The sequence below is a fragment of the Ammospiza nelsoni genome, chromosome 3 (genome assembly GCF_027579445.1).
Source record: "Ammospiza nelsoni isolate bAmmNel1 chromosome 3, bAmmNel1.pri, whole genome shotgun sequence".
NCBI lineage: Eukaryota > Metazoa > Chordata > Aves > Passeriformes > Passerellidae > Ammospiza > Ammospiza nelsoni.
Window position 1 is genome coordinate 14,552,905 of NC_080635.1, and position 12,278 is coordinate 14,565,182.

Here is a 12,278-nt window from a genome sequence, read left to right on the forward strand (position 1 = left end):
TGAGGAAAACAGACAAGGCAGCCTTTGAACACTCCTCTTTTAAGTTGTCTCCTACACCAACCATAGAGAAAGGAGAAAGTATGATTTGAGTACCTGGTGCTGATGGTCCCCTTATTTCAAAAGTGACTTGACAAGAGCTCATTTCTGCAGAAATTTTGTCTTGGGATCGTTGAAATCTCCTAGAGTGGGAAGAAAGAGAACTAATTTGAGGAACAATCACTTCATTTGGTGCTGCTCTAAGTAAGAGGAAACAGAAATCCCACCACCTACAGGGAAGCAAGCTACTTGTGATATTACTGCTTGAGTGAGCAGCAGAAGTAGAAAGCTCTTTAAAAGCAGCTGCAGACCCAGAAAACAACATCCAGCTGCAACACTGGCATAAGAAAAAGACCACTAAATCAAATACCATATGCAAGTACCAGTATGCTGCAGCATTTATCAGTCTTCAGCAGAGATTTTTTTCTAAACTAATTTTGCTTCCAAGGAGGCCACTGGAAGGTTTTAAGGGATTTAAGATCAGGACCCCTGGCAAACAGTAACTTCTGTCTCATCAGTGCTACTCTTCAGCATGCTCTACAAAGCACAAGGAAGGTTCCACAGAGAAGCACAACCACCCTGAAGGGAAAGGGGAACAACCCATAAGAGATGAGAGCTCCCTGCTGTCACTTGTCCATGCCTGCAGACTCTGCTCCCCCACTTCCAGGCTTTCACTGGAAGCACCAGGAGCAACTGGAAGCACCAAGCAGCCTTCAAAGCAGCCCAGCAGGACGACACTGCCTTTAGCCAGGACTGCAGCTGAAGACTGACTCTGCCTCAATTTTCTCCTCCAATGCACAACACCTTGACTGGAAAAGAACTGGCAGAAGCCCATTTTCACCATTACAGCAGAAACAATATTGATATATCACATCCTTTTATATTATTTACAAAAGCAGCAGTCATAGTAAAGTCCACATATGGATGTTGCTAGACTGTCATCCCCCAAGTATATCCATCTGGACATGAGCTACAAAATAACTGTAATTATTATGTGCAGAATGAATTTTGCAATGCTTTCAATTAATCCAGTTCTCTACATCACAGTGAAGGGCTTTTTGTTCTGCATGTGTTTTGTTTGGTTGGGGTTTTTTTTTAACTAAGGAAGTAGATTGTTACTATTGCTATTTTTGAACAGGACAAATAGCACTTTATTTCAGTACAATCTTGGTCAGCAATCTTTTAATAACAACATCAGAAAGAACTAACAACACTGAACAAAAATTTGCCTTTCATTAGCTCTACTACTACAAGGGGAAACCCTTGCCTTCAAAGGGCACAGGACAGCTAAATATGCTTTGAAAGCAAAAGGCAGATACCAAACAGGAAAAAGAAGCTCATCATCAAACCTCATTCTTTGTGGGCATTTAGAATGTTATTGCAGGTATTGAGCCTTCAGAACTGTTTCTTCTGGATTTTCTCCTCCTTCTCCTCTATTCCTACTGTAACTACAGCTGCCTTTACATTCCTTTTTCTCCTCCCTTATTTTCCCTCTCCATGTCAAGGAAGATGACTTTTCAGTAATACAATGAGAGCAAAAAAAAACAGTAGACATATAAAGGTTTCTGGTCACATATTCCAATTCTGCATCTACCTTTCACAAATTTTATCTTTCTCAAATGATAAAATCCCAGACTCCTGAAGCTAGAAATAAGCACAGCTGATAAACAGGAATTCCATGAAGGGCATGCCCCTTAGGAACTTTCTCACCTGTGTATGTTAAGTGACACATTCTAGCACTTGTTTTTAGCAGTTATTTATAGACAGAGAAGCACAGCATGTTTCAGTGCTGAAACTAAGACTGGACTCACAAAGCTGGTCTAATGTGACAAAAAAACCTCAGTGTAACGCAGAGAATATAAATTACTAGTGTGCATTTATGATGACACCAAGTAGCCAGGGGCTTGGCTGTGCTCCCCAAATGCCTGTTTGGACAGCCTTTAACTCAAAGGGCAGAGGAGCCAAAGGGGAAATGGAGGAGGCAAAAATGCCTTGCAAAAGTCAAGCAGGAAAGTGAAAGCGGATATGTGCACCCAGTTCCCCAAAGTAAGAATGTGCTTTTGGCTTGCAAAAAAAAAAAAAAAAAACACCCCCCCCAAAAAAAAAAAAAAAAAAAAAAACCAAAAAAAAAAAAAACCAACCAAACAAAAAAAAAGCAAAAAACCAAAAAAACTCAGCCAACCAAACAAAAAAAAAAAAAAAAAAAAACAACAAAGCAAAACAAAACCCAAAAAAAGCTGTTTCCAGAGCCAATGCAACAACTCAAATTTAAACTTCACAAAACCCAGCATGTGTCCTACTGCAAATTAACTAACTACCCGACTGTTCCTAGAGAATCATCCAAAATCCTCCTAAGTCTATAAAGCTTTTATAGCCAATCTTGCCAAAATTCTATGTACCTACTTTCCAGACAAGTGTGGGCTTTTCTAAACTGCCTAGTAAAATAACTTTATTTTTCTATATAGGAGTAGCCAGTTGTGAGGAGGTTGTGATAAACTGACTTTGTAGAATTACCAAAATTCTACCCAAAATGCATTTTATCTCAAAAACCTACTCAGCCTACCCAAGGGATGCATATGAAGAAAAGAAAAATTCCACTTCTCCAAGCAAGAGCATGTTTCTTTTCTAGCAGAACTGCAGGTACAGGTATTACTCTTATATTTAGGGTCAAAGTACCATCTCTCATTCTGAAAAAAACATCTTTTCTTGCACTGAATGCAAACACACAGCAAGGAAAAACAAGCTCTGCTTTTTGCTAAGAAATCAAACCTCTGAGGTATATTATAATGCACTTATAAAAGGAGTCTGTGCTTTCAAGACATGATACAAAAACATTTTACTGAAGGGGGAGGGAAAAAGCCAAACAAGCTGAGTTTAGCTGTCTAGTTACTGATGGTTCCTGAAGAGAGATAATAATTTAATTCCCAAAGTGGAATGAAAAGCTTTAACAATCAAATCCTTTGACCTCTAAGTGTCAGGCATCCTTGAAACAGGATGTTCCTTCCTTCAGATTTTCAGCACTGCTTAACCAAAGAAGCTGGCAAAGAATTAACAAAATCCTCTCTTGCTCCCCACTCCTGTCATGATGGGCTTTTAGGTGAATGCAAAGAATTTTCAGCTCAGAGGGGTCACATCATAACTGCTTAGGGGAACTGAAGCAAATTAGAAGAGCTACATTAAAAATGATAAATATTTCCTAATCAACAAACATTAATAAAATCAATTGAGCTGATTTATAAACTAGAAATCCTTGTGCAACAACCCTTTTTAAACAACCTCTGAGTCCAAAAGGAATAAAGCTGAATTCACATTTGCTGCAGCTACAGGCATTCAGATGCTAACCTGGGTGCAAACAATTGCTCCTCTTCCTTTGGTCAGCTTTTACAGACTACAACCACGTGCAAGAAAGCAGTGAAAACCTGAATCTCAGTTCTCCTCATGGGAAAGACAAATCACACTGGCAGAGACTTATCAGCACTTCACTAAAAAAACAAATAAACAAAACCAAACAAACAAAACAACCCCAACAGGAAACATTAATAGGAAGAAAAGAATAAGAAATCCAAACTCTCCTCTTCCTGATTCTAAAAGAGAACTCCTAGAAAATGCAGGTAAGAAATAAAAGATGACATAATACAATCAACTGTTAAAGTGTCACAAAGTATCATAGATTTCCTCTAAAACAAGGTAATAAATGTCATCCTGGATGGGGAAGACCAAAACATTTTTTGGTTCTAGTTAGAAATAAACCAGGACAGGGACTTGATTTATTAATTCAAATCTTGAAGGTAATTTGAACCTTCCAGCTTATAGGTCTGGTGATATAATAAAACCCTTCACAAGCCTTCAGCTTTAGTGGATTATTCTGCCTCACCCTTAACTTCCCTAACCTTTCCAATATGATTGAAGAGGTGCTGGCTGCCTGCTGTAGCACGTTTTATATGTTTTTTCAGGATTAGCTAAATACACACCAGGTAATCTGGGGCAATCCTGGAATATAACAGTCTATCTGACAAACACTGAACAAATTCCAGAGTCATCAAAATTCACAGCAGACATGCAGCCAGGTTAGCTGCTCTCTACTCATTACAACCAATATTTTTAATAAAAACTTGAACAGGTATTGAGGCTTTGATTCTGGTGGTCCAAGGGCAGGCTTGAAGTACAATGGGATATTTTTTTAAACTGTGGAGACTAACAAGCCTGAAGGCCTTGAACTTTGGTGCATGGACAAAGAGCTTTCAAAATTAGGCAGGGAACACTTCAAGCAACTACCCTGACAGACCTGAATGAAAAGCTGATTTTATCAACTCTAAACTGACTGTAAGGACTGCAGAATGGCTGGTTACACTTAGCACATCCATTATGGATAATCAGACTTTGGCAACACGCTGGTAAGAAAGCAAAAAAGTATCAGACTCACACCAGTGTCACATTTCTCCCCTTCTCTCCCCACAAAAAGCCACCAATCTCAATCCAATAAGCTAAAAGTAAAAAATTCTGATGGAAAGGTATCAACCCAAAACTCTCTTGGGTAACATTATATTTAAACTGACTGGATAATGTGCAGCACAGATTTTTCCAATGAGATGAAAAAATACAGCTCACAAAGTATCATTTTAATGGCTGGGGGTTTTTTTTAGACTAATGAATTTCATAGATACTTAATGGGATTTTTCACAGGTAATAAGACAACTAAGAACACAGGTGCCACAAAATTCCTGGAATGCACTTTAGCACTTTCAAACATCTGATATTTAGTGTAAGATTACTTCTGCCTGCTCTATTACCAAATTTGCTTATTTAGCTGCAGAAAACCAAAGCCCATTGAACTGGTCTGGCTGAGAGGGAGTTAATTTTCCCTACAACAGCCCTGACAGAGCTGTGCTTTGTACTGGCAGCTAGAAAGGTGTGGATAACACCCAGAGTTTCAGCTGAGCTCACACAGCATCAGCGCAGCCTCTCCAACATTCCCCACTATCACAGGAGGCTGCGGTGGGCAACGTCCCGGGAGGAGACACAGCCAGGACAGGTGACCAAACTGGCCAAAGGGACATTCCTGGTCACATGACATCAACTCAGAGATTGATACATTAAAAAAAGAATAAAAAAGAAGGAAAAAAAAAAAAAGCTATAAGAAAGGAGGATGTTTGTCATTTAAGACCTTTGTGTTCCAGAGCAGCTCCTATCCATATGGAAGCCCTGCTTCCCTAATGGTGAAACAGAGAATAAAGTCTTCTGTTTCCCCTTGCTTCTGCAGAAATTATTTTTGCTGCATCAAATTGCCCCTATCTTGACCCCTGAGGCTTTTCCCACCTTTTTTCCCCTGAGGAGAGGGCTGACAGAGCTGCCAGGTGGGCAACTGGCACGCAGCCAAGGCCAACCCACGAGCACCTCCTGTGCACAAACAGGCTCTTTCATAATGCTAGCACACATTTCATCACACATCCTGCTGCACAGGCCTGCAAGTGCACAATCCTAAAAGCAAACAGGCTCAATCATTTCAAAATATCTCTCCATTTATTGCACATAAAGATAAAATCAGCAAGGACTAGAAGGCTGGAGTATTTTTGTTTTTATTTTTGTCATTTTGAGCTGACACTTTCCACCTTAAGAGACTCATGAGCTGTATCAACACCCAGGAGAGTCCAACTCCACAATGAAGCAGGGGAAAGGTTCCACAGCCCCAGCCAAGTCATCTGACAGCTGGGAGGACACACAGGCAGCACTGGGGCTGACACAGAGCACCCATTACAGCCTCCCTCATGAACCATGAGCCTGAACACAGCCCAGCCCTGTGGGAGAAGGTACTGTGCTCAGATTTTACCTTCCCAAAAGATGTGCTACACACAGCAATAAAAAATCCGCCACACATCAGATCTACTGCCGTGCTGAACAAAGGGACACGAGCCTAAGACACACACTGTGATATTCCAAAGATACCAAGTGGTATCTGGGTAACCTTGTACTATGATGAACAGATTTTGTTGCCTGTGGTTGGTCCTAATGAGGTATCAGATATTACAGAATCCATCTAAAGCAACAAATTAGACATGCAAGAAAATTATGTAACAGTAGCTGACGACACCTGGGTTTTAGAACAGCGTCAGAGGATATATTTGTCAGGGCATTCCCTTTAACAAATGGGAGAGAATTTTTAGAAACAGCATTACAGCATCAACCCCTTCATGTTCAACCAAACAAGAGGGTTCTTCTGCCCCCTCCTCTCCCCCCACTGCACCTTGACTGCAGGAGCAAGGACAAACTCAGCAGGTCTCTCCTTCTGCATTGCAGTGCTAACACTGGACAGCAAACAAACTTGCACAGAGGATTCGGACATGCTGCTCTGATTCAAAGGCTGAAATTTTACCAACAGCCAAATGCTGACATTTAGAAAGCCCAAGTGAACCTCTGAAATTGCATCACACGAATACACAGCAAGTGAGAAAAATATTTTGAGGACTGTATTTTCAGTATCAATTTAGCTCCCCATGTGAGGGGCCACATCAGCCATGGTTCCCTCTGCTCACCCACAAGGTATCTGCTTTGTTTAAGGTAACAACAAGTTAATTGTTTCAGCATTTGGCAAATACCTGTCCATGTGACAAACCCTTCGGCCTCAGCTATGCCACAGCAGTTTGGTGAAGTTCTTGAAGCACACAGGAAACAGCTGGGGCACGTTTGTAAGCGAGACAGAACAGCACCAGTCTGATTCCTCTTCTGTGAACTGTTGCTTATTATTAACACAGGGCTGACAAGATCTTAGGCAGGGAGCAATTTAGCTCCCTGTGATCACACTAACATTCCTCACTTAGGAATGACTTGGACAAATAACATGTATAATGCTCCCCACAGCTCTCAACAAACCACTTTTTTAACAGGTTTCCAAAGCCTGGATCCATTCTGTGGAGAGGCTACGTGCTTTACTGAAAGACTAATTACATGACAGCTTTGGCTACCAGTGTCTATTCAAAATCAATGGCAATCTCCTATTTTTTTAACATCTTATACAGTTATTTTACAGGAAGCAGTACTAGAATGAAAACATATATAATAAAAATAGTTCCACTTATACACCATTTCACCCTACCATTAACATTTAAAGTACGTTGGAGGTTAACCTCCACCTAACACTGCGTGCTCTGACAAATTAAAACACTAATACTAACAAGACAAGCTATTAACTTAAAGGAAAAAGCAAAAAGAGAAAAATGGAAAAAAGAATCTGTGCTTGGTTAGGGTGCAGATAACAGATTAATTTTTAAAATTAAACTTCATCTAGAGCTGCCTCACCAGCGATCAATAACATCAAACCTGGAGCCGGCAGCAGCACCGCTGTGTTCCTCTAGCGCAGAGCGAGACAAAGAGCAGCGCAGCGCACACCCCACTCCCGGCAGAGCCCAGCGGCGCCGCAGCGACCCCAGCCCGGACACGGACCGCGGGCTCCGGGCGCCCCGCACGGCACCGCCCGCGGAGCCAGCCCGGCCGGGAGGCGGCGCGCCACGTCCCCGGCCCGGCCGCTTGCATAATGCGGCAGCGGCGGGACCGCCCCAGGCCAGGGCTTTAGGCGGCGACGTAAACAAACAGAGCCGCAGGCCCCGCGCTGCCCGGCCCGCCGCCCGCCGGGTGTCAGCCAGGGCCCGGCGGATCAGCGCCATGCGCCCGCAGCCCTCCCGGCACGGCACGCAGCCCCGGGCCGGGCAGCGCCGCGGCCGCCCCCGGGCGCACGGAGCCGCGCTCTTCCCGCCTCTCAGGAACCCGAGGAGACGTCCCGGTACCAGGCGAGGCGCTCCTCCCGCACGTCCTCTTAGATAACCCAGCGCTCCCTCAGCGCCCTCTCCGCACAGGCTCTGACAGACCCCGCTCAGCCGCGCCGACCACCCCCTCCGCCACCGCGCGGTCCCACCGCTACACGCGGCCGGCGGCGCCGACTGACCTGGTGGAGCGGCGCGGCGCTCCCAGTCCCCGCTCGCTTTGTGCGGGGCTGCAGACAGCAAAGCCCGGGCTCCCCGCCCTCCTACCGGGGCCGCCGCCCGGGGCCGCTGACGGGGGTGGGGAGGGGGCGGCGCGGCCCCAACCGGTTCCAGCTGCCCCCCGCCAACACGTGACCGCGGCCGCGGCCCCGCCCGCCCCGCCGCCGCCAATGGGAGCGCGGGAAGCGCCGGGGGGCGGGCCCGTTCCTCGACAGCCGCGGGCCCGGGGCGGGGCCGAGGGAGGCGTGGGGAGTGCGCGGAGCGGGGGCAGGCGCAGGGGGGCTCCGAGAGGCAGGGGGGTTTGGGGGCGGCTTGTGGCCGCCTGCGCACGGCGGGGAAGCTCTGCCCTACCCGCCTCTCCCGAGGGCCAAGCACCGCCGCTTCCCAGCGCCATTCCCCCGGTACCTTCCCCCAGCGCGGCGCCGCTGCCCCAGCGCTCTCCCGACACCGCAGCGCGACCCGACCTCCTCCAGCCACCAAGACCTCCCCAGGAGGGCGCACCGACCGCCCTTCGCCGCCGTCGCCACCACACCCCCGTACAGCACTCCCGCTGGCCCCGCGCCCCCTTGGCCGGCGGCGTGCACTGACCTGGCCGAGCGCGGCAGCCGGCTGCCCACCCCTCTGTGCGGGGCTGCGAGCAGCGCTGGCCGGGCTCCTGTTGGTGCTGGCGGGGCCGCTGACAGCGCAGGGAAGGGATGGGATGGCAGGGCAGGGCAGGGCAGGGGGCGGCGGGGCCGGCAGCCGGATCCTGCGGCCCCCGAGCGCACCGGGAGGGCGCGGCCACGTGACCCGCCCGGCTGACGCGTCGCTCTGCGGCGTGGCCCCTCCCCTCCCGCCGCCGCAGCCAATCAGGGCCGGGCGGGCGGGGCGGGAGGGGCGCGCGCCGTTCCCTTGAAAGCCTTGGCGCTGAGGGAGCGCAGGGGGCCGTGAGGGCGGGAGAGTGGCCCTGGGAGACAGTGGGGCTGAGGGCAGGACAGTGGCCTTGAGGGACAGTGGCGGTGAGGGCAGGAGAGTGGCCCTGGGACAGTGGGGCTGAGGGCAGGACAGTGGCCCTGGGACAGTGGCTGTGATGGCAGGGGGAATGCCTTTGCTGAGGCGAGTCAGGCTTCTGCTGCCACCCACACTCCCTCTGTGGTCACCCCCACCTCAGTCTGTATCCTCTGTACCCAGCCTGGGTAAGGGTTGCCCTAAGTATAGGGAGTTCTGCTTCCTAAAGGTTTACCATGGTTGAAGCTGGCTGTAAGCCTATGGCACCAAGGACATGTGTTGGGAAGGATGAAAATTTGACAAAAAAGTCTCACAGATATGTATGCTTAGCAGAAAGATTTTTAAATGTAGAGTCTGATGAAGGAATAGACATGGAAGCAAGTTTTGATATAGAAGAAAAGAATTGCTGAGCCAGTCTTACTGGATAACCAAGGAAGCAAAGGGTATGTTAAAAGGGGTTTTTATGGCTTAAAGAATAAGCTTACCTCAAACAAGAAGATGTTTTCACCAAGCAGAAAGATAGCACAGGCAAACAAGCCAGCCAATGTGGCAAGTAGAAAAAAGGTCTCAAAATTTTCCCCTGCAAGAAAACTGAATAACAACTTCTAGCTTAAACTGTAATGTACTAGCTTTTAGTGATTGGAGAATAGTAACATGAATATGGTAATTATAGTAGCTGTGATAGGCTATAGATAATGTTAAGGTATAGATTGGCTCTACTGTATTAAGATGCTTGGCAAAGAAAAGTGTATAATGCATTGTAACCTAAACCAAGGGTCTCCAGGCCTGCCTGCAGCTGGAGCTGACAGCTGTAGGCACAGCTCTGTCACCCACCACCCTGGACTGCTGGAACCTCTTGGATGGAATAAACTGCATTTTGGAGAGCTGCTTTTGTGGGCAGAGAAGCCAATTATCCTCTGTTGGGAGTTAGTGCTGTTACAGGAATGGGACAGCTACTCAATGCCATCCCTCAATCTGCCATTTAAATAGAGGGCTATTTTCCATTTGTTCCTGCCCTGCAGATCTAGCTGTGTTTATAAGAAATTTGTGATGTTCCACTGGGTGTTGTAGGCAAAACTAATGTTAATATCAGAAAAGTGTGTAATGCATTTAAACTGCTGAGGTCTCTATGCTAGTGTTTCAAGCTTCATGGAAAGAAAGGTAGGGGGAAGCATGCAACAAAAAGAAATTATAGCTGAAAGCAGCTCATTCTTAAGTGAAAAAGATAAGAGGAATTCCTCTGGGAAAGGAGGAGTGAAGGTTGGTGGAAAGGATTTCCTTGTTAAACACAGATGTGAGCTACTCTAATTACAAACCCTCGGTATTTAAGAGAACGTAAGGTGTATTCACTACTGAGGGAAGAAAGAGGATAAAGAAACTTTAGAGAAAACAGTATTTAGAAAAAACAGTTGTCTACTTGTTTTCTCTTCCCTGTTTTTAAGATTTATTAATTCAATGAATTTGCTATAAAGCAGGGATAGAGTTGAACACTTTCAAGCATGGTTTGGTGTGTTAAACTTTTCAAAAATTTGATGTCATGCCAGAAATATTATAAAATTGTACCATTAATTTTTTGTTAAAAAACAATTTTGTTAGAAATGCAACAATTTATTTCATTCAGCCTTAGTGTCAACTTTAAAAAAAGGACTTTATTTTGTCAAACTAATATTGCATTTCATTCCATAATTCACTGTAGCTAAAAATTATAATTTAGACCCTTAATAGATTCAAGAAATACTCATGTGTTCATTTTATTAAAGATGTGCATCAGTGTGGAGCAAGTAGGAAAAGGGTGGAATGGAAAATACTGGTTTATGTTGACTTAAGAAAAGTCTACATTTAATTAAAACTTGCCAGCACACTTTTTTTTTTTTTCCACCCTAAGGAGTTGCTTCAATACGGTTGAGTCAGATAAACTCCTACTTGGCCATGCTGCAGCAGACAAGTCTCAGCTAGCCTTTAAGAGAATATAAAACTGTGCAGGAATTAGAGCATGTGGGTCAGTTTATAGAGCTCTCCTTAAGTGTCTGTTAAAAAAGTTAAGGTTGATGATCTGCTTTCCTTTTTTATACAGGAAACAAAACAAGAGAAATAGGGTTTTATATTATAAAATATAAATTGAGTTGAATATAAATTGAATTGAGGTGCTGTTTGTAAAAGAGCTCCAAAAAAGACAAAGTTACAAGATGTGTTTCCAGTGCCCAAGCACCAACTCTATTTAAGCTATATGTGCACCTGTTGGAAAACATATTTTCTTATTGGATAAAAATTAAACAAGGTGAATGAGAATTGCTAATACTTAACCAGAGGGTAAAATATTCTGTCTTTGTTCTGGCAGTGTCAGTGTAGTGCTGAAGTCCCTGAGCACAAGTGGAAGAGCCAAAGGAAGATGCTGAAGCTCCATGGGGACTCTGCCCTCTCACTGTGTCTCGTTCCCTGCCATGACAATGTGGAATGAAGTTGCTTGGAGGTGTTGTGTGCTGTAGGTAGAAAATCAAAGCAGCCTTGAGGCTGCACTGGCTGGGATGTGGAGCCCAGTAGGACTGCAATGATTTTTGTAAAAAATACTTGCCCAAGTGCAGGAAATAGGTTTACAATACACTGGCAAACCCACACTAAAAAGGCACTAGGGAAGGCCTTCAAAGGTTTATGTCCTTTTCTGTAGCCAATGGAATATTTCCTTCAGCTGCCAGAATTATGGATTCAGCCTATAATCAAGCTTCATTGGTGCTACAAGTAGCTATAAAGATTGTGAACATCAAATTACAGTTGTGCTTCCTCTGTCACAGCCTGCAGTGAGTTCCAGTGGTCTGGTTTTACTGACACCAGTGCTCACAGCTGATGGAAGCTGCATGTACAGATGAATTCACTCCTCATTTTACTGCACTTGATCTTTCTGCACTTGTTCTGGGTCTGGTGGGTAATTGGGAATAAAAATAGCTGCTAAAACTGTGCAAATGAAGGCACAGCATTAGGCATGCAGCGTCAAATTAATGTTCTTTGATTTTTGTAGAACCACTTATGGTTGAAAATACACTTCTGACCTTTTCTCTGGCACTGAGAATATTGCTGTATCACTACCTAATGGAAAATCTGGACAGTTTATGGGCATTAAAGAAAAGTGATGCTAAGGGATATGAAATAATAGCAAGAAAGAGCCATGCTGTCAGCGTGGCAAAAGCTTCTCAGTCTCATGGAGAATGATGAGAAAGGATTGTAAGAAAAATTTCCCATTGCACAATGGCTTTTTTTCTGTAATGTTTACTGTAGTACAGAATAATG

At 45.2% G+C, this 12,278-nt stretch overlaps 1 protein-coding gene across 6 annotated transcripts in view; it reads right to left on the reverse strand.

Annotated features, from left to right (window-relative positions):
• GPCPD1 (glycerophosphocholine phosphodiesterase 1) overlaps positions 1 to 8,762 on the reverse strand; it is a 43,408-nt gene extending 34,646 nt beyond the window's left edge. For 3 of the 6 annotated variants that reach the window (XM_059468763.1, XM_059468760.1, XM_059468765.1), the window contains exons 1-2: positions 7,973 to 8,141; positions 94 to 179 (exon numbers count right to left, since the gene is read on the reverse strand). In XM_059468763.1, the coding sequence (XP_059324746.1) occupies positions 94 to 142 (49 nt within the window). In that variant the 5' untranslated portion in view covers positions 143 to 179; positions 7,973 to 8,141. Of the gene's footprint in view, positions 1 to 93; positions 180 to 7,329; positions 7,349 to 7,972; positions 8,142 to 8,597 lie in introns of those variants that run through there. The other 3 variants (XM_059468761.1, XM_059468762.1, XM_059468764.1) reach the window with 3 other exon arrangements.
• Between the last annotated feature and the right edge of the window lie 3,516 nt (positions 8,763 to 12,278).